The following is a 24,170-nucleotide window of genomic DNA, read 5'->3' on the forward strand; positions in this document are numbered from 1 at the left end:
TCTGTAGCCTGCCACATTTTTAACACAGGAAATAGGACTCATGGAAATATAAAAAGTATTACAAATTTAGAGAAGTCTTTGTCCATTGTTTCAGCTTGCTGTTTCCAGGGTAGCCTTGTGAGGCTGTCTCTGAAGTTTATTAAAAACAGGCCCTCTACTTCAGGCCAGTTATTGTTCAGAGTATGCCTTCTGATCCATGAGTCTTCCTGCTAGAGTTGGCAAGAATGTTCATGGCATGAAGCAGAAGTCAGAACAAGAATTTGTTATGGTATTAATGTGTATATGTGAGGCATTTCAAGAGGACTGATAGTTTATTTGTTAGCCTGCTGGTTTTTTGGTGAACCATCTTCAAATCTTCAACAGTCTTCAAATCTTGAATTTGCTTCCTTTTTCTCTTTCTCTTACATGTTAATTTTTAAACCTCTGAAATAGAAAAGTGTAATTTTAAATAGATCACAGCAGTTATGCAACACTGTAATTTTCAGCCACTTACGGAATATGCCACATCCTTAAAATCAGATATTAATGAATTCCATAATAAACTGTGCTACCACTTTTGAGCCTCTATTAGCTGGAAATAAATTGGCACTGTGCAAGATATTCAGTCTCAATAGACACCCTAAATATCAAGAATTAAATCCAACAGGGGAGAAAGCAGCAGAAGCAGGTCCCTCAATAAAGAAATAATCTTAGTTTGATCACAGAAGGACAGCAGAGGATTTCGAATCTCCTAAAATGGTCTCTGCCTGAGAGAGAACGTTGTTCTTCTGCCCCATCTGTCAGAGGAGCTGGTATTTGCATGTGCCCTTGGCCTGCAGGCTTCTCCCCTGTGTTAAAAGCCTGTGTTCTGCCCCAAGGATACTGGGCAAAATGTTGAAGTTTGTACTCAAGCAGATGCTTAGGGAGCCAAGTACTGGTTTTGCATCCACATATTAAAACAGGATGAGTTTCTGGAAATAAGTTTTAGGAAAGCTTGTGAGGGTCATGAATTGTGCACTGAGACCTAAACGTTAGATTAGGGTTTTTAAGTACTGTATCTTTGAAATCCCTCAGGATCTGGCCCTCTGCTTGGTCCACACATAGCATAATTTGGCATGAAAAAGATTCCTGTAGTATCTTGATGGATGGGCAGAGGTGATTATAAAACCTCATAGTCACTGAAGGAAAAATGCTTCCATGGAGCATTCCTGCCTGTTTTTTTCAGTCCTTCCAGACTTATTAGCAACCCCAATTAGAGGGGAAGAAAACCTGTGAAAATAACTTGTGATTTTCCACATTTCTGTTTAATAATTGCTGAACATGTTTAGAGGCCAGATGCTGTTCTGAAAAAATGATAAAGAATATATGATCTTACACTGGGGAAAATATAGCACTTGGTTTTTGCAGATTTTTCCACCCCCTACTCTACAGAGAAGGCAGCACCTTGAAGAACCATCTTGTACAGGATTGATTTTTCTTTTATAGCTTTTAATGTGCTTTTACCATCATAACAGAAGTTCTTAGTGACTCATATGATAAAAGCAGCAATCTGTTAATGAGGCATTTACCTTCAAATGCTTGCAATGCCATCTTGAGTGGTTTTAAGTATTAAGTTGTGATAATATAACTGCACTGTACTTTAACAATTATCTATATTTAAATTCCCATTCTAGCTTTTTGAAACCATGTTTTAGCATCCATCAGCCCCTAAATACATGAAACGTATTTGAAGGGTGTAATTTCGGGCCCTCATTCTTGAAAAATGTTGTTCTGATAGAATTTAATCAGTAACTTAAACTGATTGGCTGGAATTCTGCCTTTTTTGCTAAGTTGGGTGATGAACCTTTTGACAGTGATGATATTTGTCTCCATGGTCTGTAAATTCTCTAACTCTCAGAATACGTTCCTGTGCCTCCATGATCAAAACAGGCATTTGTACTGCAGATAGAATAGAGTTTTGCCCCTCAAGGAGCAAAGCAAAGAGACAGTAATGCTTGCATGGTTTTACTAAGGTAGTAATGCAGAACCCTAGGAGAGCTACAGCCTAAAACCAAAAAAAATACACAGCAGGCAGATATAGTAGATACTCACAAACTAGCACAGCAGGGAAGGCCACCATACTGTGTCACAGCACACCTTCAAAATAAATGCCAATGTGATGTTGGACTGAAAAATCCATTTAATTAAAGGCAAGTGTACATAACAAGAAAACACTGTTGTACCATCAGAGCACCTGCATAAGAGTGGCCCAAATCTTCACAACTTCTTTGAATCCTGTCTGCAGCAGTGACTCTCTCCAGCTCTTGCTACTCCATGGCTTTCCTCATGGCATTCTTCTGTAAGATCCTTTTTGTCAGTTTTGCATTTTGTTTGCCACATGATGATTCTGAGAGTACCCCAAGTGGTGTTTTTCCCATTCCTAGCCCCATCACCTTACCTATTTTCTGTTTCTTGTTGCCATTCTTTCAGGAGAGGAATATTAATGTCCTGTCCCATGTAATATGCATTAAATGAACATTGCATTGCAAATGCAAAGTTCAATTTTTTTTGGCTCCTGCCCATCTCAGTGATCTCCCCTTTTGGACTTGCGTTCCTGTGTGGAGTTGTTTCAGACATCTGCCTGGCCATTACCTGTGAGGCTTTTGCAGATGACATACACTAAGTGCTTGCTAGATTTTTAAACTGCATCAGGCACTGTAATGGCAAACCCATCTTTTCCACATGTGGTGAGGCTGATGCTTCTTTTGAAAGGCATCTTGCAACAGCCTGTGTGCTGTGGGGCTGTCAGAAACATATGCCTCATAATAAAGATTTATGTGCTGTATAGAAGTCAGCCCTGACAATACCAGACTGTTTGTGAGCTGTGCTGATGCAGTGACTAAGCCTTCAGAATTGCAACATTCAAAGCTCTTGCTTGTCTCTTTCCATTTGTCTTTTTGGTGTGGAGTCTGTGCTTCCTGACTCTTAGACAGTTATTTCAGAGCTAATTAACTTATTTTAAATGAGTGCAGGTTTTGGTTGTTTGTTTTTTTTTCCCCCCAGTATTTATTTCATTTCTTATCTCCTGTGCAAATAGAGGTCTATGAAACTGCATTAGTTTGCTTGGCAGACTCAAGGAAATGCCCTGTTACTTCCTTAGTCTGTGTATCATAATAGCTATTACCATTCTGCAATATGTTTTTAAAATATGTAATTTGATTAAACAGTGAATACCTGGTTAAGGTAGTTAGGGCTTGGGGTTTTTTTCATTGCCACTTACAAGGGCTGACTCATAATCAAAAGCATTAAATGAGCATGTAATGGGGAATTCTCCTTAAAGAGTCTGTGTGAAAAATATGCTTGAGGGATGAGCTCTGTTTTCTGTCATCCAGAGATAAACTGAGAGGAACTCTTCTACTGAAGTGAATGGAAGTAGCTCACATTAAAATCACCATAATGATTATAAAGAAGAGCAAAAAAAAATCATCTAATGCTATCAAAATCTTCTTTTTTTTTTCTTTCCTGACACACAGAAATACTTAGCTGCTTACTCCAGCTTTACCATTTCCAAAATACAAACTTAATTGTAAGGAATGAGTCCAGAAAAGTGCCTTTTGGGCCTTGCTTTAGTAAGGACTGCCTATAGCTTTTGAGGAACTATAACATCAGAAAGGAAAATGGCCAACTTACAAAGAAAGAACAGACACAAAAACCATCTAAAAGGTACTGATGGAGGTTTGTTCTGCTATGGATTTTTTACTATATAACTGATTCAGTGTTTCACAAAATGGCAGCATGGTTAAGGATGGAAAGATTCTGGAAGTCATCTTGTCCAATTCCTGGTCAAGCAGCACCGCCTGTACTCAAGTTGCCCAAGACCATGTCCAGGACCATCCCTAGGGTGGAGACTCCATCACCTATCTGGGCAGCCTGTGACAGTGATTGGTCTCCCTCACAATGAAATAATTCCAAGCATAGAAATAAGGAACCTCAACCATATATTGAATTGACCTTTACAGTATTCAACCAACACAAAAATGAGGCTGAAAGATTTGACATGATCACTGGCTGACTCAGAAGGTGCTCAACCACAAGAAAGGGGGACACAGTATTGCTGTGAGATTTTACCTGGGTACTCCCCCCAGGTCTGGACTTGATATTGCATACAAGTATGTAGAAGTGCTCCTGAGCCAGGGAAAAACACTGGGTAGTAGGGTTAATGGTGTCTCTTACTGTGTCTGGCCTTTGATTAAACTGATCACTTGACAAAAAGTGATCTCTTTTTGTAGGGAAAAAAACCCCCAAGATTAGGATAAAGTGATGAAAGCAGACTTTGCAGATGCTCAGAGAGTTTTGGGAAGCTTTTAATAGTGAAATGTTTGTGTGCTGCAGGACACCTACTGAAGCTGGCTACCTGGAGATATGCTGGTGGCACCCACCTTAATATCATGGTGTTACCTTTCTGGGCAGGATGGAGAGGAAAGGCTGTCTAGCCTGCTCAAAGGGCCTGTGCTTTCTGGGAGATCTGGGAATGAGGAGGGGACTGCACAGCTGCCTAAGCATGCACCAAGTTACTCTCAGGTCCAATCTCTGTTAAACATCTGTAGTGCCTGATCAAAAGCTTTACAGGGAAGGAAGAAATAGTTCTGCATTTTGTTCAGAACTACATTGCCAGAAAGGTGACTAAGCTACCTGACAACTGTTAGGAAATATGAAATTAATTCGTTAGGAAATATGAAATTAATTCGTACGTAATTGTGGTCTTGTGAAGTTGCATTTTCAGGGTGCAGATGTTTTGCTTCCACCCATATCATCAAGTAATAAAAATTTGAATGATCAAAAGGTTATATTAGAGAAAACCAAAACAAAATAAAACCACACCAGATTTTACGTCTTTTTAACCTGTGTGCTTTCCCCCTCCCTTTATGTTGGTTTCTGAGCCTTTAAGGTATAACTGGGTCATACTTTTTGGTTTTCTCAGTAGAGTCCTCAAATTACAAAAATCCCATTGATGTAAAAGGTACTTCCTCCTAAACTTCTTTTTCTGCAGTAGTAGGCTTTGAGATTCTCAAGTGATACATTAATTCCATAGGGGGTAAATTAAATACTGAATGGACTAAATGAAATCCTGTCTTAGAGGTAGATAGCATTGCTTGTAGGCAAATATTTGCATATCTTTTGTCTTGCACATGGTTCTTACCAACTAGATGGGTGTACTGTCACCCATGGTCTGCCCACCTGTATAGTACAGGTATTGTAGGTTGTCTTGTATATGATTTCTAATTTTTTTTGGAAGATCCTTAAACAGTGATGAGTACTTGAGTTAGTGATGATGCCTTCCAAAGTTCTCTCTGTCTCTTCAAAAAGGCTGTGCAAGTCCCATTTTTAAAATTACACAATTTTTTAATTTTTTTTTTAGGATTTGAAAACAAAATTTAGGTATCCAGTATGGTAATAGTGAAGAAGTTTCTGATTTTTTAATGGGTTTGTAGTAATAATAATAATTTTAAACCTTGCTTTGACATCAGTAAGAACTTAATGTATGCCATACTAAAAATTATCTTGATAAATTCACTCCCTTAAATATATAAACACACCTGTTATATTGTGCTGACTACTGGTGGCAGTATCAGCCAAAAAAGTTCAGATGAATAAGCATGGTTGTTATTAATTTAGGACTTACATGAGATTAATTCGCTTCATCTGCTGCATTATTGTAATTATATACTGTTAGTATATTGACACTACATTACATCTTACACAAAAATGTGCATTATTTTCCTTGTTTTTAAGCAGTTGATTCACCTGAAAATTCATAAACTAATGTAACAGATTTCCCTGGAATAACCACAATGTCTCTGGTTCCTTACAACAAATCCGTTATGCTGTTCCAGGGAACTTAAGAGCTGGGAATGTGGAGTTTACATTGGCTTCTATCCGTGGAACAGACCAAAATCTTTTCAAAGTCACCCTTTTCTCTACCCAAGTGATTCATAACATGTGGTTTCACTTGCTGGTTTTAAACACTGTTTGCCATCTGTATCCTACTTATAATTTATTTGTGCAATAGATGTTAAAAAAGAAAATGCAGTAGACGGTATTAAAGAGAAAAACACAACCACATGTGTGAATATCTTCTTTAGAAGAGTCTACGTTTCTTTCTGGTGATGATTTTCAGTGTTTGAGGGAGGCCTGCAGGTTGGTGTGCCTGAAGACACTTGCTGGTGGGATATCCTCAATCCCACATGACAGTCTTCCCTCAGGCATTGCGTCCCTGCCAACTGAGCTGGTCATGCTTTGCGACCTTGCTGGTAACAGTGGCCCAGAGCTGCAGAGTTGGCTGAAAGGGGTGGATCTTCTCATGGTGCTGAAGGTACCCTGGTGCTCCAGAGTACTCTGCCCATTTGCAGAGTCTCTCTGCCCATGCAAATATCTTTTCACAACTGGAGATTGATCACCTAGTGGGCATGTAGATTAATTTTATTAACAGGCGCATACTGAATCATTAATTTTGACTTGTGGTTTGATCTTATATTTTTCTCTTATAAAAAACAGAAACATTTTATAAATAGTAAATGAAGTGAAAATGTGATTTAAAATTTAAAATAATGCTATGAAGTATGAAAATCTTGTTATTGTTCAAATAAGTAATTGGAGGAGACATTTCTTCAAAATTTTTTAATCTTTTTATCTCTGAATTTTTTTCTCTCTAATGACTTTCCCCCTGAATTTTAAAATCTAATTAATTTATTATTCTTTTCATATGGTTTATTAGATGTTCAGTTGATAGTTTACAGCTCTAAATTTTACACTGCTGGTACAACTGCAGAAATTTTGTTTGTGCTTTAGGATGTAAAACCAGAAAAATAACAATTCTCAGTCCTGTGAAAGCACAATATTTGAGTGAAGGAATCTTCATTTCTGGCTGCATGGGCATAATGTGCATTAATGGAAGCAAAGAGAGAACAACCCACCTAGCAATCTACTAATGGGGCTTTGTAGTCTTTCTGTTTATGAGGAAACATAATGAATGAGTCATTAGATTATGAAACTACTATGCAGAGAGTCATGGTCCTCTGGGCTTTTCCTAAAGAAGGCTAGTAGGTCATCCAGAGAATCTAGTGACTTGGGCCCTGTAGCTATGGATGGTGGTCAGAGGTTTCTTGAATTGTCAAAATCTGTGGAAATTGGGATAGTGCATTTTGTTGCTTTGTCACAAAAATGCAAAATTATGAAGTGGAAGTGCTCAAAATTCATGAAGAAGGAGAGGCAAGATAGCTGGTGTGCCTTACTATTGACTTTCTTACAGTTTATTACAAATGTTTCCTGTATATCTGACAATGAATTGTTATGGTCTGCAATTATGGTGTGAATGTGTGCTGTATTTTGATTTGAAATCCATAACGCTGTAACAACAAAATGGTTGCTGATTTATGCATCTGGTTTAATTTTCTGGTGTAAATAAGATGAAGATGAGAGGTTTTTCTTTAAGTTTGTAGAGGACTCCTACTTGCAAAAGCACTTACTTGTTTACATTCTGCCTTTTAATTTCTCCACCGTCGCTTGCGTTGATGTCAGTGGAAGCTTTGTGTTGTGTTTGTGTAGGTATCTCCTACCACCGCTGCAGTTGGCAGCTCTTTCAGCACTAAGCACAAGACTTGTTTTCCCTGACAAATCTCATGGTGTATTTCTGCTTTTAAAATACAGTTTTTGCAGTAATAGCCCCTCAGCTGGGTGATAGCACCATATGAATGGGAGCTAAGTTCTTGAGGCCATTGGTCACCCCATTGATGGTGTTGGGCTTAACACTCTGCAGGTTTAAATACTTCAGGCTTAAAACATTACCACTCTGGGAATAGTACATGCTGGAGTGTTATTTATTGACAGCTACGAGGCATTGTCTGTGACCAGCTTGGCCATAAAAGTTGCTTTTTAAAGGTCTCTTTTTGCACAAGGTGAAGTGGTATGTGGTACTGCTTTTTGCACAAGGTGAGATTATGAAATGGCATCATAACATCTTGTAAACCTGAAAATGTTGAGCCAAAACACTGGGGTTTGACTTTTAAAAGAAATATATAAATAAATGTACGAGTTTAAATCAGTGAACTAATTGATGCTCTATGATTGTTCTGGAGTATTTTTCCCACTTAGTGGTGATGAGATAAAATTTTGTTTAAGCAAAACATCATCAGTCCCTTCCTTTACCAGTTCTGCTTACCAGGAATGCGGAAACTCTTGGGTGTCTGGTTTTGGTTTTGTGTTTTTTAAGATTCCTACCAGTTTTTTCCTTGCTTTTCAAGATGGATAGATTCACTAAGAGGCAGTGTTGCCAGAGATCCCAGCTACTGAAGAAAGCAAATTAACATACAGTATGGTAATTTGTTTTCCCTGTCCCTCAGTCACAGTGAGGAGAGTCTAAATATTTCAGTGACTGAGACTTTGGATTCCCATTCCTTGCTACACAACAACAACAAAAGCTATTTATAGCAATAACAGTTTGCAGCGATACAGCAGCCTCAGACAGCTATAGGCAGCGTCTCACAAATGTTAACTGCTTTTGCACTGAATGCCTCTGTGAAAACAAAGAGCACTGAGAAATAAAGATCAAAGCAAAACCAAAAGAAAGATTTTTTTATTGCTATGTTTTACTTTGCTGGCAGACCAGAGCAAAGGTTTTCTGAACATTTAAAAGATGAAAAAGGTGAAGAATCCCAGAAGCGATTTATCTTGAAGCGAGATAACTCTAGTATTGATAAAGAAGACAATCAGGTTGGTTCTCGGTTCGAGAGTTGCTGAAATTTGTTCTGTTTTTGAAGGTGGGCTGACTGATGTTATTGTTGTTCTTTTGTTGTTGCTCTCCTCCTCCCCTGCCCTCCTGCCCCTCCCCGCCTCCTTTGGCACACGTACCTCCGTGGGTGGCTCCGAGCCCCAGCGTGGCCGCTTCAGCCGTGGCAGTGTGTGGGTTTGCATGGGTGGTTTGCTTGGCGCAGGACTTGCTGCATGCCCACGGGAGGGGGAATGCCAGTGGCTCCGGGCTGCGTGGAAGGCTGTGTCAGTCGCATTCCTCAATGTCTTGCCTAACTATGGCAGTTGTTACGCTCCCTGTAGCTTCCTTCTTCTATTGTACCCATTCAAAGTTGGATTTCGGTATGGACCAGTGGTGAACTGAGGTAGCTCAAAAAGGAGAGAGTGAAAAAAAAAGTGTAAAAAAAAAAAATGCCCCAAAGATGTGATGGTGAGGCCAGGTTGATTTTTTTTTTTAACCATCCTAAATTATGTTTTGACCAAGGACTTCCCATCCTTCTCCTGTGCCCTCACCACCTTTTACTGTCTGTGTAATTTACTTGCTTGTGCATGTACTGTGGCAGACGTTCCCCCTTGTGTTGCCTGTGCCATAACACTACCTTAACTTAGGTGAGCTTGATGAGTAGGGGAGTGCCAGGGAAATGTGTCTGTTTGTGCTGCCTTTAAAAGCGGGTGTTGTGCTGTTTCAATCTAGTGCAAGCTGTGTATGTGGAATAGATTAACAAAAAAAAAATCTGAAATGGTTCTGATGTGATTTGCTTTTATGAGAAAATTCTCACAGGTAAGAGGACAGCATATGCTTTCTTTGCTAGGGCTATGTTTGTGGAGGAACCAACCAATGAGTCTCTTGTTGCCACTTCCCTTCATGTTTTCAGTAAAGGACTGATTATTTCTTTCCTTTTTTCACCCTTTTTTCCTTGACTTTCAGTTGTACATGGCAGCCTTGCCAGTTGTGCTGCATACAAGCTGGCTTTGAAAACAAACCCTGAGCAATTTCAGGGTGTGGTGACTGTGGGGATCAATCAAAGGAAGGCAGCATAACCTATCCCACCCAGTGCTGGGGTCCAGGGGGAGAAGGACCAGTCCTTGAAACCCATTTCAATGAAGCATTTCCTGATGGGGCTTATCTCCTCTCCTCCTTCCCATGGCACAGCCATTTCCTACACTGTGGTTTACCAAGAGGCAAAAATGGCCCTTCCTTTTCCAGCCAAACTTCAGTAGAGGGTTCCATACAGTGTGAAAATGGTTAAAACTGTTGTGCCCAATATCTAGGACTTCTCCTTGCACACATGGACTTCATGGGTTTCTTCCAGGGTTTACAGTTTAGCTCCAGCAGCCTTGTAACCCTCTTTCTTGATTTCTTAGGTAGCCCACCACTGCCTGCCCTCCTGCTCCTCACAGCTGGTAGGAGAATCACGCAGTATTAGCAGTTGAGCACAATGGCACTAGACCTGGGGTGAGAGCACCCAGTTATAGGATGGTGGGTCCACAAAAGCTGTGCAGTAAGCCTCGTTTTGGCCACCTGCTCGATGAGCCCATGTACAATATCTAGCTGGAGGTCCTCGAGCGTCCAGTGTCACAGGGTTCTTTGTGCAGGAATGACAGCTATAATTTTTGTGCTTCATTTGTTTAAGTGAACATTTATTATTCTCAGCTGACAGTTACTTAATGGCAGTTTTTAACAGCTCAACTTATATAATCCTCCTGGTTTTCTTTCTGCTCAGCAAAACAGAATTCTTCCATTTAGAGATGACAGACGAAGTAAATCAATTGAAGAGAGAGAAGAGGAGTATCAGAGAGTGAGGGAGAGAATATTTGCACAAGATGTGAGTAGTTATTTTAATTGCCTCTTTAGTGCCATACCTTCGCCGGTAGTCAGACAGTTTTGCCCCCCTCCTACAACAACACTGCAGCTGGACTTGCCCTGTGGAGCTGGAGGTGACAGGGAAGGCAGATTGGCTCAGAGGGTCTCAGAGGAGCTTTAGAGGTATGGAGGTTGGCTTCTGGAGAGTGAGGTGATGAGAGCTGCAGAGAGAAGGATAGAGGAGAGATCAGGCCCAGCGTGTTGTCTGGGGAGTGTGTATCCTGTTTCTTTGAATGTTCATATTCACATGGCCTAGGTTGATTTCCTTTTTTCTTCTGCTAGCCAAAGAGCAGTGATTTAAGTGGACACTCTCAATAATATCAGATAGATGTGTTATTTTGCATTTCTTTGAAGGTGGATCAAATCTTTATAAGTGTCCTTCTGCAGACACTCCTTATGGGTTTTTGGGCCAGTGCTATAGCATCAAGACACTGAGTACAAAAAAAGGGCAGAGGTTAAAGTTGGAGTTGCATCATTTTCTTGAAATGACTGATTAAAGAACTGTATTTCTACCATCAGAAAGAGTCAGTCATGCTGTTGATGATAATATTCTGAAAGGAATAAAATGAAGCAGACATTAAAATTCTTGCCTTTACCAAAAAATCAGAAAAAAAAAAACTTAAATCTGAAACATCTGTGAGCAATACCTGATGTTCCTGAAAAAAAAAAAAGAAGAAAATCACAATTTGCTATAATACTGTAATGATGAGTTAATAAAAGGGAGAAAAAAAGGAAAAAAGTCAGCATTTTAATGTTTCATTTCATATCTCAGTGGGAGTTCTGCCATTTAGGAGGAATATGGGAATAAATCTAATTAAAACTATTTTTGAAAATCATATTGGGCAGTGTCCTTTTAAATTAAAACTGTTCATATGTTGCAGGGCTAATAGTACTATTAGGAATCGTACATGTCCAAGTTGGGGTTTTTTTTTGGCAGAATACACTGTATAGTTTTAAGGTGTATGTTGTCTCACTCGCTTCTTAGTAAATAGCTAGGTACATCTAAATGTTTTTAGCTTCACTTTTTCCTGGCTGAGATGATTCCAGTAAAAGCAGAGACCCTTCAGTTTCTGTTTTGCTCTTAGAATGTTGGCCTGATGTAAATACTGTTCCAGACTGTACACAGTGGAATTGCCAAGTTGTTCAAGAGCTGCAAAGGCGCTTTACAAGTTTCTTATATGAATTATAAGAGGTTTTGACACATTACAAAAGAGCTTGTGCAAAACCAAAAAATCTTTGGGTTTTGATGAAGAATTCAGATGAGGCAAAATGCTAAAAATTACCAAATGGAAAGTTATTTCCAAAATAGTGCAGTTTCTGTCACAAGCTGCAGCTAGAAATGCCAGGCTGGGAAAGAGAGGTGGCTGAAAAAGTGTGCTGAAAGTGGCTCCATAGTGTATTACTGCTGTTACCTTTAGATATTTCAGTTCTAAAAACAGGCAGGTGGAGAGCATTTGAATTGCCCACAGCAGGAGGCTGTTGTGTTTCATTGGGTTGGCATTTTCAAGTGGCAGGACCTAAGTAAAAGTGTGCTTTTTGGCAGTCATTTTAAATGGAATTGGGAGGGAGCATTTTTAAAGATCAGCAATGTTAGATATCTCTCCCTCTCTCTCTCATATCCACTCCTTTGCTCTTCTCTCTCTGCTATTGCAGGTGTTAGTGAGCATCATAGTGCAATGAATTTCAGCAAGATGTATGTTTAATGTCAAAGGCAAACTATGTTTTATTTGAGCTTTTTTGGGTGGAGCGCCCCTTGCCAGATACAAGGTGTTTTTAGGATGATGTCAGTGGTTGTGGTGGTGGACAATGTATTTTTTCAATTTTAGGAAAGAGAGAAATGGCTTCCTGTTATAGATAGTCACTTACTGCATGTAAGACTGTGAAGTTTTAAGGCCCTCTGCAGTCATTAATTAATCCAATTCTCCCCAGGTTTGTGTGAGGTAGGTACCTAAGCCTTGTTACTCTGCAAATTACAGATACAGACATTCAAATATGGATTAATCATGTGGTATTTTTATTACCGCTATACTGTTTACACTGCTGTAGTCAAGGCTTTATCAATGTCTTGCTTGTGAATCTTAGCAAATGGATCACAGATAGATCATTTCTAATTACAGTATGCATGAAGAGAGCTTGCATGGGAAGTCTTCAAAGTGCAGCCATGAAGGTCAAGAGTACTGCTATAACTTGTTGCATCCAGCAGCACCACCCCATCCACCCCAAAAGATGTTTGAGACACCCAAAACTCTTTAGATAACAGCCCAAGAAGGAGAACTTTAAACAAAACTTATAAGGAAAAGGCAGGCTGGTTACAGGGGCAAAAAATTCCATGCATGTTTCAAGTGCTGTGAAAAATGTCTTAACCTGGACCTCACATACCAATATAAAACTTGCCTGTCCTTCCTTTGGTCTTGCAGAATTCTACTGCACCAGATCTCTTCATTTTCCAGTGGGAAGGTTTTAACAAAATAAGTATGTTCATGAGTAATGCCATCACTGTGATAGTCCTTATGATGATTACTCTAGTATTAGTCAGTTTAAATTATACTTTCTGGCAAGTTTTCCATCTGCTGTGTTGGCTATCACAAATTTCAACGAGGAGAGCTGGAAGTTTTAATGACTTCTGTCTCAGCAAGATTGAGAAGCATGTTAGTTTGATATTTTAATAAAAGTATTGGTGAAGAAATAAATAGCTAATAAACATGATCATTCCAACTCACTGAAATTAGAACTGCAAAGTGGACCTCAAATTTTTCAGGCTGCTAAAAAAAGGAAAAAAGTGCAGGCTGAGCTCTATTATGCTCAAAACTATTTTCAAGTGTTTTTTTAATTGCAAAACTTATTTTACTGGAAACTTAGTTTTAAAACAGTTTGTGAATTTTCCAGCCAGGTACACTGGAGCAGAGGACCTGCACTGTCTGGGTCTTGCAGAGAAGTTCCTTGTCTGAACTGCTTTAGTTGCGTTTGGGAACTTGAGGTAGTTGTTGCCCAAGAAGGACAAAGAACATACAGGATTAAAAAAATGTTATTTCCCTGTATGTAGAGAATCCCAAATTCATGCATAAATAATACATGATGTTTGGCTTTGAAGCCTGCAGAAAATTGATTGTAAAGACTAGCAATCAAATTACATGGGGGAAATTTCATTCTTCAAGGTTAGTGCAATGTATAACCTTATGAGCCAGAGTCATGCTAGGACCATACATTGTTCACAAATGCATTCTCTGGGAATCATTCTGTCTTCACTGAAAAATGTAGATATTTTCTTACTTACACAAATGCTGGAATTGCCCATGGTACACATGGAACTTATTAAAGGAAATACACCATGCTCTTTATTTTCTGTTGTCAACTGTAGTGGCTATTTTTCACCAAGGAGTGTATTCGAAAGAACAAGATCCTTTAGGTACAGTTGGTTATGATTCCTCTAGATAAGAAAACTCAGAGAATCTTTATCAGTCTCTGATTAAAGAGAGGAACAAAAGAAATACCTGTAGATGTGGCTTCAGCCTGTTCTATCCCGCTAGTGTAGAAAGATTAAGAAGAAGAGGGCTTAAAATTAGTAAAAAACAAATCAAAGACACACCTCTTGCTGGTCACCATAAACCTATAGGTACTAAAACTCCTGTACCGGTGTACAGAGACTTTCTTTGTGGCTGCAGATCAAATAACAAGCATTAGTTGGAAGCCCGAGATCTATCATGTCTTGTTAACTGACATGAAAATTATTACCTGATGGTATCCATTGCAGGATATTGCTGCATGTTAATAGTTATCTGTGTTTGCTAATGTAATTAAAACCAAGAATAGCAACTCCCAGTATATCTAGTGCACTGGCAGAACTGATGCACATTTTCCAGGTGAGGCTTTAAAAGGTTCTTGGAAATTGGAAAAGTGAAATACTCATTTCATAAATAACAATTAGTCATACAGAGCATCCTACTGGAAATGTTGCACACAGAGATCTCCAAGAACACTAACTTGTAGGTAATATTATATAATTTTTTTTTATCTAGTAGGTTTGTTGCCACTCTGTTTAAAGGGTAAACAAGAGTCAAGTGTTTTAAGGATTTTTTGACAACCTCTCTGCTGGGTATTTAAGCTTTCCTAGTGCTTTAAATTGAGCACTGTTGATGCTGTACATCAGGAAGGTGAGTCCTGAACTTGTAGTAGCTTAATTTCTATCCAGAGCTGCTTAGCCACTTGATTTTTAACAGTAAGAATAAAATAATAAAAAAGTGCCTGTCTTCTGTGCCTCTCAGCCTCACACCTCTACTGAAGAAAAAATTCCAGAAAATGTGTTGGCACAGTGTGGCACTGGGCCAACATCATCAACCAAGAAGACAAATTGAATTATTATGGACTCTGTTTAAAGTCTGTAATACACTTGATAGTGGTTCCCACCAAGACACTGAGAAGGAAGCAGACCTTCTGCTTGCTTGATAAAATATAAATCCCAGATATTTATTCTGCTTTATGCCCCAGTCTCTTAAAAAACTTTAATAAAATAAAATAAATACAGACAAGTGCATCCCAGGCCCCATTGCTTTTGTAACTTTGTGGGTACACAGTCCAGTACTCTGGTCTAAGCAAAGATTTTTCTGTAAGAATAACTGTAATCCTGTCCTTTGGAACGTGACTGCACAGAAGTCAATGTACAGATGTCCATCATGAAGCTTGAGATGATGACCCCACAGCTGAGGTTGTAAAAGCCCATGGGGTGATTTCAGTATGCTTTTCTGGGGCTTTTTGCTTCAGCACAGTTAGACCATGCTGAATTCTGAACATTTGTTAATGAAACCTGCTACCTGAGTAAAGTACATAAAAAGAGAGAAGACACAGTGTTGTAGTTGTACAAAGGATCCCACTGGTTTTAGGTGAAGCAGTTTCTATCTTCTCTTAGCCTGAGGTGAAACCCTAGGTCTGCTGTAGATGGTGGGAGTTTGGTTCCTGCCAGTGGAGAACTTGCTTCTGATGTCCTGAGGCTTCATGCTAAGGAGAAACATACTGCCCCTGATGCAGCCCAGTGCCTTGCAAATTTAGCAGGAGTGCAGGGTGGGAGCACACTTGGGAAACCCACAGAACTGTCAGATGTTCCCTAATGTGGATTCTGAGTGGGTGAATTACACTCTAGTGAGAAATTGTAGTGCCATCTCAGGGATAAATTTCTTCCTTTTGTAGATTGATGGGGCAGCACTAGCTGTGGTGTCAAGGGAAAACTTTATCCTGGCATCAACTGGAGCATTAAGAATGATCAGGGTGTTGCTTCTTGCATTGACCAACACTCTTGAGTGGGTCACTAGCTCACCCTTTACAAAACAGAAATATCCAAAATCTGTGCCTATTCCATACTGTTAAAATTTGACACAGTTAACGATGGCATTTTATTATTCTTTGGGCTGAGTCCTGTTGTTACAGAACTAATGACTATGATCTCTGGTGTCCTCCTTCCTTTACCTGCCTTTTGTTTAAATTCAGTGTAAGTGCTGACTATTCTTTCCTCTGTACCTCATCGAGATATAATCCAGTGATAACTGTGAGGCTTTTTGTCTACCAAACATGAAATAGAAGGGAAATAAAAAAATCAAAGAAGGGAGAATTATTAATGGGAAATTGAGCACAGCTTCATTTCTCTGCATAAAAAAATTAAGTAATTCTGAAAGACATATACACTTGCCCATAGGATTTATTTCTTCTGAGTCCTTCACCTTTTTTGGGATCTAAGTCCTCCAGCAGAGAGCCATCTTGCTATGATTGTTGTTAATATTATCATTAAGAAGGTTATTATCATTTTATATCTCAATGTTCCCTCTCCAACTGTAAAATGTGAAATCACACACTATTTCTAAGTACTGCAGTACCTTCTCTCCCTTTGAGGAACTTTGTAAATTCTGCATGCTTTCCTTCTGTTTGTCCTTCCTACCTACAGCTCTTTGCTATCCTGCAGTTTTATTTTGAGGTGCTAGGCCAGACCAGTGGAACCTTATATTATGCAGGAAAAACATTTTTTCCCTTCAAATTGCCAGTATTTTGCACATAGTGCCTTCTTCAGATCTCTCGGCTGAGAAGTTTCAGTTTGTTCCCAAACTGAGACACCTCATTGGCAATGTGTTGTAATGCATGGAATTTATTTTACTGGCCTGACCTTATTCTTGACCTTTTTAGCCCCTCTTGTCTTCTGCAAATGCAAATGATGCATGAATTGAAATCCCCTTAAGCCTGAGCAGGGGAGGTAATTCTAAAATCAAGGAAGAAATTGGAACAGCAGAGCATATCTAGAACGTCTGATACAATGCCTTTTTTATTTTTCAGTCAGTTTGCTCCCAGGAAAACCTTTTTGTGGAAAACAGGTAAAAATAGCTTTATTTTGTGTGTGTGTGCTAAACTTAGCTGTTTCTCTTAATTTTTTTTTTGTCTATCTGTAGTTCTATACTTATTTTTCCTAATGTGAAGACTGTTGAGCAAATTTGCAGTCCATATTATCTGCAGTGGTTTTGTGCTTTAAGAGGGGGTACTAGAGCTTGCCTTGCAGTATGGTATCTGAGGAGATAAAGTATTACTGCTGCTTTCCTGAGGCTTTTGCATTTCAGTTTAAAAAGCAGATTGGGGGTGGGGGCACCTAAGCTTTCATTTCAAGTGACCATTCTGTCTCTGGAGTGCCTTTAGTATTTAACTTACTGATCTTTAAAAAGCACTCTAGCAGTGGCTGGATGACTGTATTTATGAAACACCAGGCTTGGGTGTCTGTTGTTTAACCTGCTCTCCTGTGGGACTGAGCAGCAGCACTGACGTCACTTGTCGCTTGTGAAGGTTCACAAGTTCCACACAAGTTCCTGCTTTACATGCTGCAGTGTAGTAATGAGTTGGTGATATTTGAGCTCACTGCTACTTTGCATTACTGCATGATAATTCTTGTGAATGTTATTTTTGTTATGTTAAATCCACTCAAAGCAAAAGGGAAGGGTAAACTGTGTTTGAAATGTTGAATATGAAGTGTTGGCTCCATAACAGCCGTAAAATAGCTTAACTGTGTTCAAAATCTTAAAAATTGTGCACCTTTATGACATAGAAGGATTTTAACCAAAAGTGAGGAATTTAATTGGTGAGTGTTTGAGCGGTGCTGACCCAAGTCTGTCCTGCACAGCTTTAAAAACTGTTTATCACCTCCTCCTTGAATAAGGGGAGGCTCTCTCTCACAGTACTTGTTCTCTGTCCATCCTTACATCTGTCAGATGCATTTATGGGTGAAGCTGTTCTCATAGAAAATGACTCCACAGTAATGGTATAAACCAGCTTTTCCAATGGACATTTCTGTAAGTGGAATGAGGGAAGGCCCTCAGGAGATCATGGCCACTGTCATGTAACTACCTCATATTCTGAGGGCCAAGGGTATTTCCTCAGCTGCTGCTTCTGTGTTGTGACTATGGAGATATGTTTTCTCAAAATAAATCAAAATTCTGACAGAGGAACCCATAAAACCTAAAGCAGATGCTCCCATAAACCTGTTTTTCCCTCTCAGGGGAGATTGGGGCAACAAAGATGACACAGTTGTTCACACTTCCAAGTCAGCACGGAAAACACTCAGAGGCTGCACTGCCAAGGGTAGGGTGGGTACCTTTATGGGATAAACCATGAACTCTATAGCCCAGCCTCCCCTGGTTTATGCATTCAATCCCACACCTGTGTGCAGGAGAATGTGGTCAGTTCTGGTATTTGCATGTGGTTTGCTGTCCTTAAACCCGGGAGCTGACTGACCAGCCCAGTGTGAGAATGCATACCCAAGTGGAGACCACTAAAAGGCCAGGTTGGAAACTGTACTGCCTGCACTGTTGCTGTCCTGAGGGAGACTTCAGCTGCATTCTGCAGAACACTGCTTTTTCTTGCTGCATGCCCTACAGCCTTTGATCAGTGAAGCACTTAACCTTGTACTTAGATCCGTGCACATGAGCAATCCTGTTGATTGGCTGTGTTGAAAGTTAGGTGTGCATTTAAGTGCTTTGCCTTTCTTTTTTGTCAGAGGATCTGAGCTTTTCTCTGAGCTGTAAAGACTTCCAAGTGACTTAGCAAGTACTTAAAATTACATATGCAGTATTTTGCTGGCTTGCATTTTTTAATGTTCTTATTAGGTGATATTTTTATGAATTTTCCTTTGGATGGAATGGTTCTGTATATTCTGAGAATTACCTTTCTCGGTAACAGGAAATGCTAAATTGGCCCTCAGCCTTGCTGGATGATGTTTCTTATGTTCAGTTGACTGTGTACAGCTATGGGAGAGGGAGGAGGGGGCATTTATAGCCTTGGTTCTTTAAACTGAATCTAACACAAATTGAAAAATGTATCTAGAAATCAAATAAAACTTTACAGATCAGATAAATTTGAATTACCATGTTTTTTAGCATAATCTTTCTTTTCATTTTTCAGTAGGCTGTTGGAAGACAGTAGCATATGCAATGATATGCATAAGAAAAGACAGCTGTTTAGGTTTGTATGAATTTTATTTAATATTTATTTCCCAGTGTATCCCACTTGTGATTCTATCTGCGTCCTTGACAAGGCACACCTTGACATGGGTGGGTATGTCAGTTTGCTGGTTGGAAAGGAGCATGGAGAACAGAGTTCCACCCCACTCTTCCCATGTTCTCTGAATGAAGAGGTAACAGGACCCTTTGCTTTGGGTCACGGCCTCAGGAACCACATGAGATTTTGAGCTTCCTGGCTGCTCAGACTGTGACTATCTGGGAGAGATTGAAGAGGTTCCATTTTTCCTGGAGTATATATGACAGGCACGTTTCATAGACTAGTGCTCAGACTGACCTTTTTCCCTTTTGTTGGTTCATTAAAAGCTGGAGTAAAAGTACATTGAAGCAGAACTGATTGAAGTTCCCTTATCTGAAGTATCTGTGTTTTGAAACTTTTTTGTGTTAACTTCATCTTCTCAACTCCAATTCCTTCCACACATCCAGATGCATCCCATATCCCAAAGAGCATCCCGGGCAGGCCAACATGAAATCAGTAAAATTCGGTCCCTATTTTCATGGAGAGCAGTTCTACCAATTGACACACTAAATCAGTGGAAGTCTGAATCTGGTGATGATAGTGTTCTTCTGAGAGTTTTAGAAAGGTTGTCTTCCCCCACCATGAGCTCTCACACATTCAATTCACATCAACCAGGCTGCTTTAAGAGTCAGTCAGCTGCCACAAGTCTTAAGCAGAGAAGGCAGAAGGAATTGATGCTTTCAGAAGTGTGCCCTTCATCTATTAAGGCACATGGACAGCAAGGCAGATATTCACTAGATGTCTGTGTGCATTGGGGTTTGCATATGTCACTTCAAACCTATATCATTTATATTACATAATTTTTCACTGTGAGGAGAAATGGATGTGTGAGGAGAAAATTTGATGTGTGGTTGCTGAGTCTGCATGTCATCACAGCAGCCACAGAGGAGATGGAGAGATTACACCAGATAAGGAGCAGAGCTGGAGTGTCTGCTTCTGCACCTCATGACCACAGGCAGCAGGCAAAAAAAGCTTCCTCCTTACTTTGGGTTAGTCTTGATGACCTGAGAGTCTTGGACTGGGCATGCAGGATTTAGGAGGTGTCTACACACACACACTCTTAATAGCTGATGTCTGAGTTAGGGGAAATAAAAGAAATTTTTGTAACCCATAGCCACAGATAAGGGGGATACAATAGCATTCTGTTTCTTTCCCTATTTTTCTCTAGCATATAAATAGAAGATAATTGTTAATTTCTAAGCACAAGAGTACAAAAGGGTCTGTAAATACTATACTTCGGGGTTTTTTTTTCATATTAAATCTTAAAGGATTAGTTATTTTTAAATTCTTTGTCCCTGTTTTGTATTGCTGCTTCTGTGCTGTTTCTCTTCATGCTTTCCCACTGTGTGGGTCTAGCAAAGGTCAACAGGTTTATACTGCTGATCACATCTGAGAGGCTCTGTTACAGGCGAGGAATGCAACAGCCTGATTCCATCTTTGACATGCTGCCTCCTTCATGTCCCAAGTGACACAGATCAGCAGGTTCTCCAAATTAAAATCATGAACCAAGTCCATAAGGAAAAAGGGAACAAAAAAAATTAAATAGATACAGTCCCATCCTTTTGATCTGTAGAAAGAGTTTTGAGCCTGCAAGATATTATACTGCAATAGATGACAAATACAGTGTTATGAGCACCACTTGGGATAACAGTCATGGTGCACTAAGCTGTGGTAGGCATTTTGGTTCTGTCATTTTAGCAGTACAGTGTAAGTAGTTTACCATAAATAAGCCAAATTCTGATCACAGAATTTACTGTGTTACTACTCACAGTACCCTGGGTTCTCTGCAACTGTTCAAGGACAGGCAGCTTCTACCTAAGAAATTTCATTATTATTCTGTGCAGAGTGGAAACAAAGTAAACTGACTTGTGGGTCTCTAAGTGAAGCATTAGCAGTGAAGAGATTGGGGTCACACTGAGAGGGCACATGTTCAGGCAAGGCTTTGGATGAGCTCACAAAGCTGATAATGACTGGGAGAAAGCTGTTATAGAAACAAGGATATGAAGACAAAGGTAGAGTGCAGGTGAAGCTGGTGGGAAAAACATCACAGTGGATGCAAAGTGAGAAGTGATGAGGGGCTTGCTGAAGGAAGACACTCAATGGGCAGCAGAAATGGTGCATCAGTGCTGCATAATACTGCTCTGTCAGCCCCATCTGGTAAAGTGCTCTGAGGAGATATCCAAAAGGGGAGGGTGGTAAGTGTTGTGCAGTGTAAAATGGCGTAGCTGTGTTTACATGCCGAAGGCAGATAAGTGTGGGGGTCAAATCCCATTTCAGACCTGCTTTTGTAAAGGAAGAGTATCTCCTTTTTCTTTATTAGATTTGCTGCAGGGTACCTGAAGATAGACTTTGCCTTGACATGGTTCTACTTGTGTATAAATCTTTGTTTCATGATATCTGTAGGGGCAACAGAGACAGCATTGGGAAGACATCTGGTAGTCGACAGAGCAGTACAGAGAACGAATTGAAGTGGGCAGACCACCAGAGGCCATGGAGCAGCACAGACTCGGACAGCTCAAATCGAAATTTGAAGCCAGCCATAACAAAGACAGCCAGTTTTGGTGGGATAACCGTCCTGACAAGAGGAGATAGCTCATCAAGCAACAGAAGTACCGGCAAACTGTCTAAAACAGGTAGCTAGTACTGAACTGGGTTCACAGTGCTTCTTGTTGTGTGGTGATAAATGGCTGTGCTGGTGCTTGTCTGAGTATGGTCTGTCACACAATGGTTTGGGTTGGAAGGGACCTTCAGAGACCAGGTGGTCTGACCCTCATGGTTGGAGTAGGTGGCAAAATACATAAACAGTTGTGTTTCCTGTACACAGGAGATGTGTATGTCCCTCTGTGGATGCTAGTATCTGAGTACCTGCTCCTGAGTTTTTAGGAATCAATAAAATGCAGTGCATGAGGTTTGCAAATCATAGGAGAGGTAGGCTTTCCCTGGAGTAGAGTATGTGTACATATAGTATAGTATATGCCATACACATACTGCACTGTATCCTGAAAAGGTGGTACTCCTTTCAGAGAAAGCACAGATTTTACCTTTTTATTAATCTTAATATTTTTGAGTTGCGAATAATTCAATGTCAGATATCTGAGGAGAAATACAAGAACATTTTGTATTTTGGAGTACAGCCTCTGCCTTGGTGGTGGCAGTTGAGGCCATGGTAGGTTCACAGAAGTCCCAAAATCTCTCAATTTTCTTGTTTAGCTCCCATTAAACAAAAGCTTCCTTTAAGGAGACTACAAATCTGGTGGGAATTCTGCATTTATTTGCATTAACTTTATGAGTACATTAACATATGAGTGAGTCACAGGGTCTGGATCTAAGTAATTTCAAACTATGCCATTAAGCTATTCTATTGTACTTTAAGTTGAAAGTGCATAATAAATAATGAGGCCATCAGATGATTCCATCAGATTGGTTCATTTGATACCTATAGTGCAGGACAAATGGTAATCAATAGCACTTAGTGCTCTTTCAGCTTGAGAGTGTTTTATGGATGGTATTTAATTTACACCCAGTTTATCAAACCTGAGTTGATCAGATTTCACTCCTATCCCTCAAATTTTACACTAGCTTTTGTGTGGTTCAGGATGCTGGGGAATTGAGTTTTTAGAATAAATAAATAAAGCCATTGACATAATAATTACATTTTAGATCTCTGGAGGTTGAACATAGTTTAAAATTTTAGACAATCATAAAGTCACTTGAGTTGAAAAGACCTTTGAGGTCATGAAGTCCAACCATTAGCATAACATGGTCAAGTGCACCCCTAAATCATGCTCCCAAGGGTCACACTTATATGGTGACTCAGCCACTTCCCTGAATAGTCTGTTACAATGCTTGACAATTTTTTCACTGAATAAATGTTTTCCTAGTATCCAGCCTAAACATCCCCTCTAGAAACTTGAGGCCATTACCCGTCATCCTGTCACTTGTTCCCTGGAAGAAGAAAACAAGCCCCACCTTGCTACAACCTCTTTTAATGTAGTTGTAGAGAGCCAGAAGATCTCTGAGCCTCTAAGCCAGTTCTCTCAGCCACTCCTCATCAGACTTATGCTTCAGGCCCATCACCAGCTCCACTGCCCTTCTGTGGACATGCTCCAAGCACCTCAGTGTCCTTGTATTGAGGGATCCTGAACTGGACGCAGGATTTGAGGTGTGACCTCACCACTGCCAAGCACAAGGGGACAATCACTGCCCTGGTCCTGCTGAACACACTATTGCTGATACAGGCCAGGATGTCATTGGCCTTCTTGGCAACTATGCTGGCTCGTACCCAGCTGGCTGATGACCAACACCTTCAGGTCCTTTTCCACTGGCAATTCTTTCCAAACCTGTAGCCCTAAATGGGATTGTGACCCAAGGGCAGGATCTGGTACTTCGTCTCATTGAACGACAAAATTAGCTTCAGCCCATTGCTCCAGCTTGTCCAGATCCTTCTATAAAGCCTTTTTACCTCCAGCAGATCCACACTCCCTCCCAGCTTGGTATCATCTGCAAACTTCCTTAGAGGGTGCATTTGATCCCCTTGTCCAGATCATGGATAAAGACATTAAACAGGACTGGCCCTAGGGAGCACCACTTGTGATCAGCTTCTAATTCCATTCACCCCTACTCTGGACCTGGCCATCAGCCAGGGGGAACTATACACCCATCTTGGTGATGAGCTGCTAGATTTTCCAGGAGAGTGCTATGAAAAACAGTGTTGAAAACAGCTTTTCTGAAGTCCAGGTAGACAACAACCACAGCCTTTCCCTCATTCACTAAGTGGGTCACCTTGTCATAGGAGATTGGGTTAGTTAAGTAGGACCTGCCTTTCATAAACTCATGCTGGCTGGGCCCTGTTGCCTGATTGTCCTGTACATGCCACATAATGGCACTGCAGAGGGTCTACTCCATAAGTTTTCTCACACCAAAGTCAGACTGATGGGCCTTTAGTTCCCCACATGCTCCTTGTGCCTCTTCTTGTGGGTGAGTGTCA

General features: G+C 40.1%; 1 protein-coding gene across 26 annotated transcripts in view; it reads left to right on the forward strand.

Moving 5' to 3' along the window:
• The window catches only part of ARPP21 (cAMP regulated phosphoprotein 21), a 197,417-nt gene that overhangs the window by 112,044 nt on the left and 61,203 nt on the right, over nucleotides 1–24,170 (forward strand). For 16 of the 26 annotated variants that reach the window (XR_005628159.1, XM_039715089.1, XM_039715079.1 and 13 more), the window contains 5 exons: nucleotides 8,619–8,727; nucleotides 10,488–10,589; nucleotides 16,940–16,977; nucleotides 19,049–19,108; nucleotides 21,587–21,819. Coding sequence is in view for 25 of the 26 variants with exons in the window: in XM_039715089.1 (XP_039571023.1) it covers nucleotides 8,619–8,727; nucleotides 10,488–10,589; nucleotides 16,940–16,977; nucleotides 19,049–19,108; nucleotides 21,587–21,819 (542 nt within the window). In the remaining variant the exon portion in view is untranslated. The remainder of the gene's footprint in view (nucleotides 1–8,618; nucleotides 8,728–10,487; nucleotides 10,590–16,939; nucleotides 16,978–19,048; nucleotides 19,109–21,586; nucleotides 21,820–24,170) is intronic. The other 10 variants (XM_039715091.1, XM_039715094.1, XM_039715082.1 and 7 more) reach the window with 9 other exon arrangements.

This window comes from Passer montanus, unplaced genomic scaffold (genome assembly GCF_014805655.1).
Source record: "Passer montanus isolate IOZ18808 unplaced genomic scaffold, ASM1480565v1 scaffold32, whole genome shotgun sequence".
Lineage (NCBI taxonomy): Eukaryota > Metazoa > Chordata > Aves > Passeriformes > Passeridae > Passer > Passer montanus.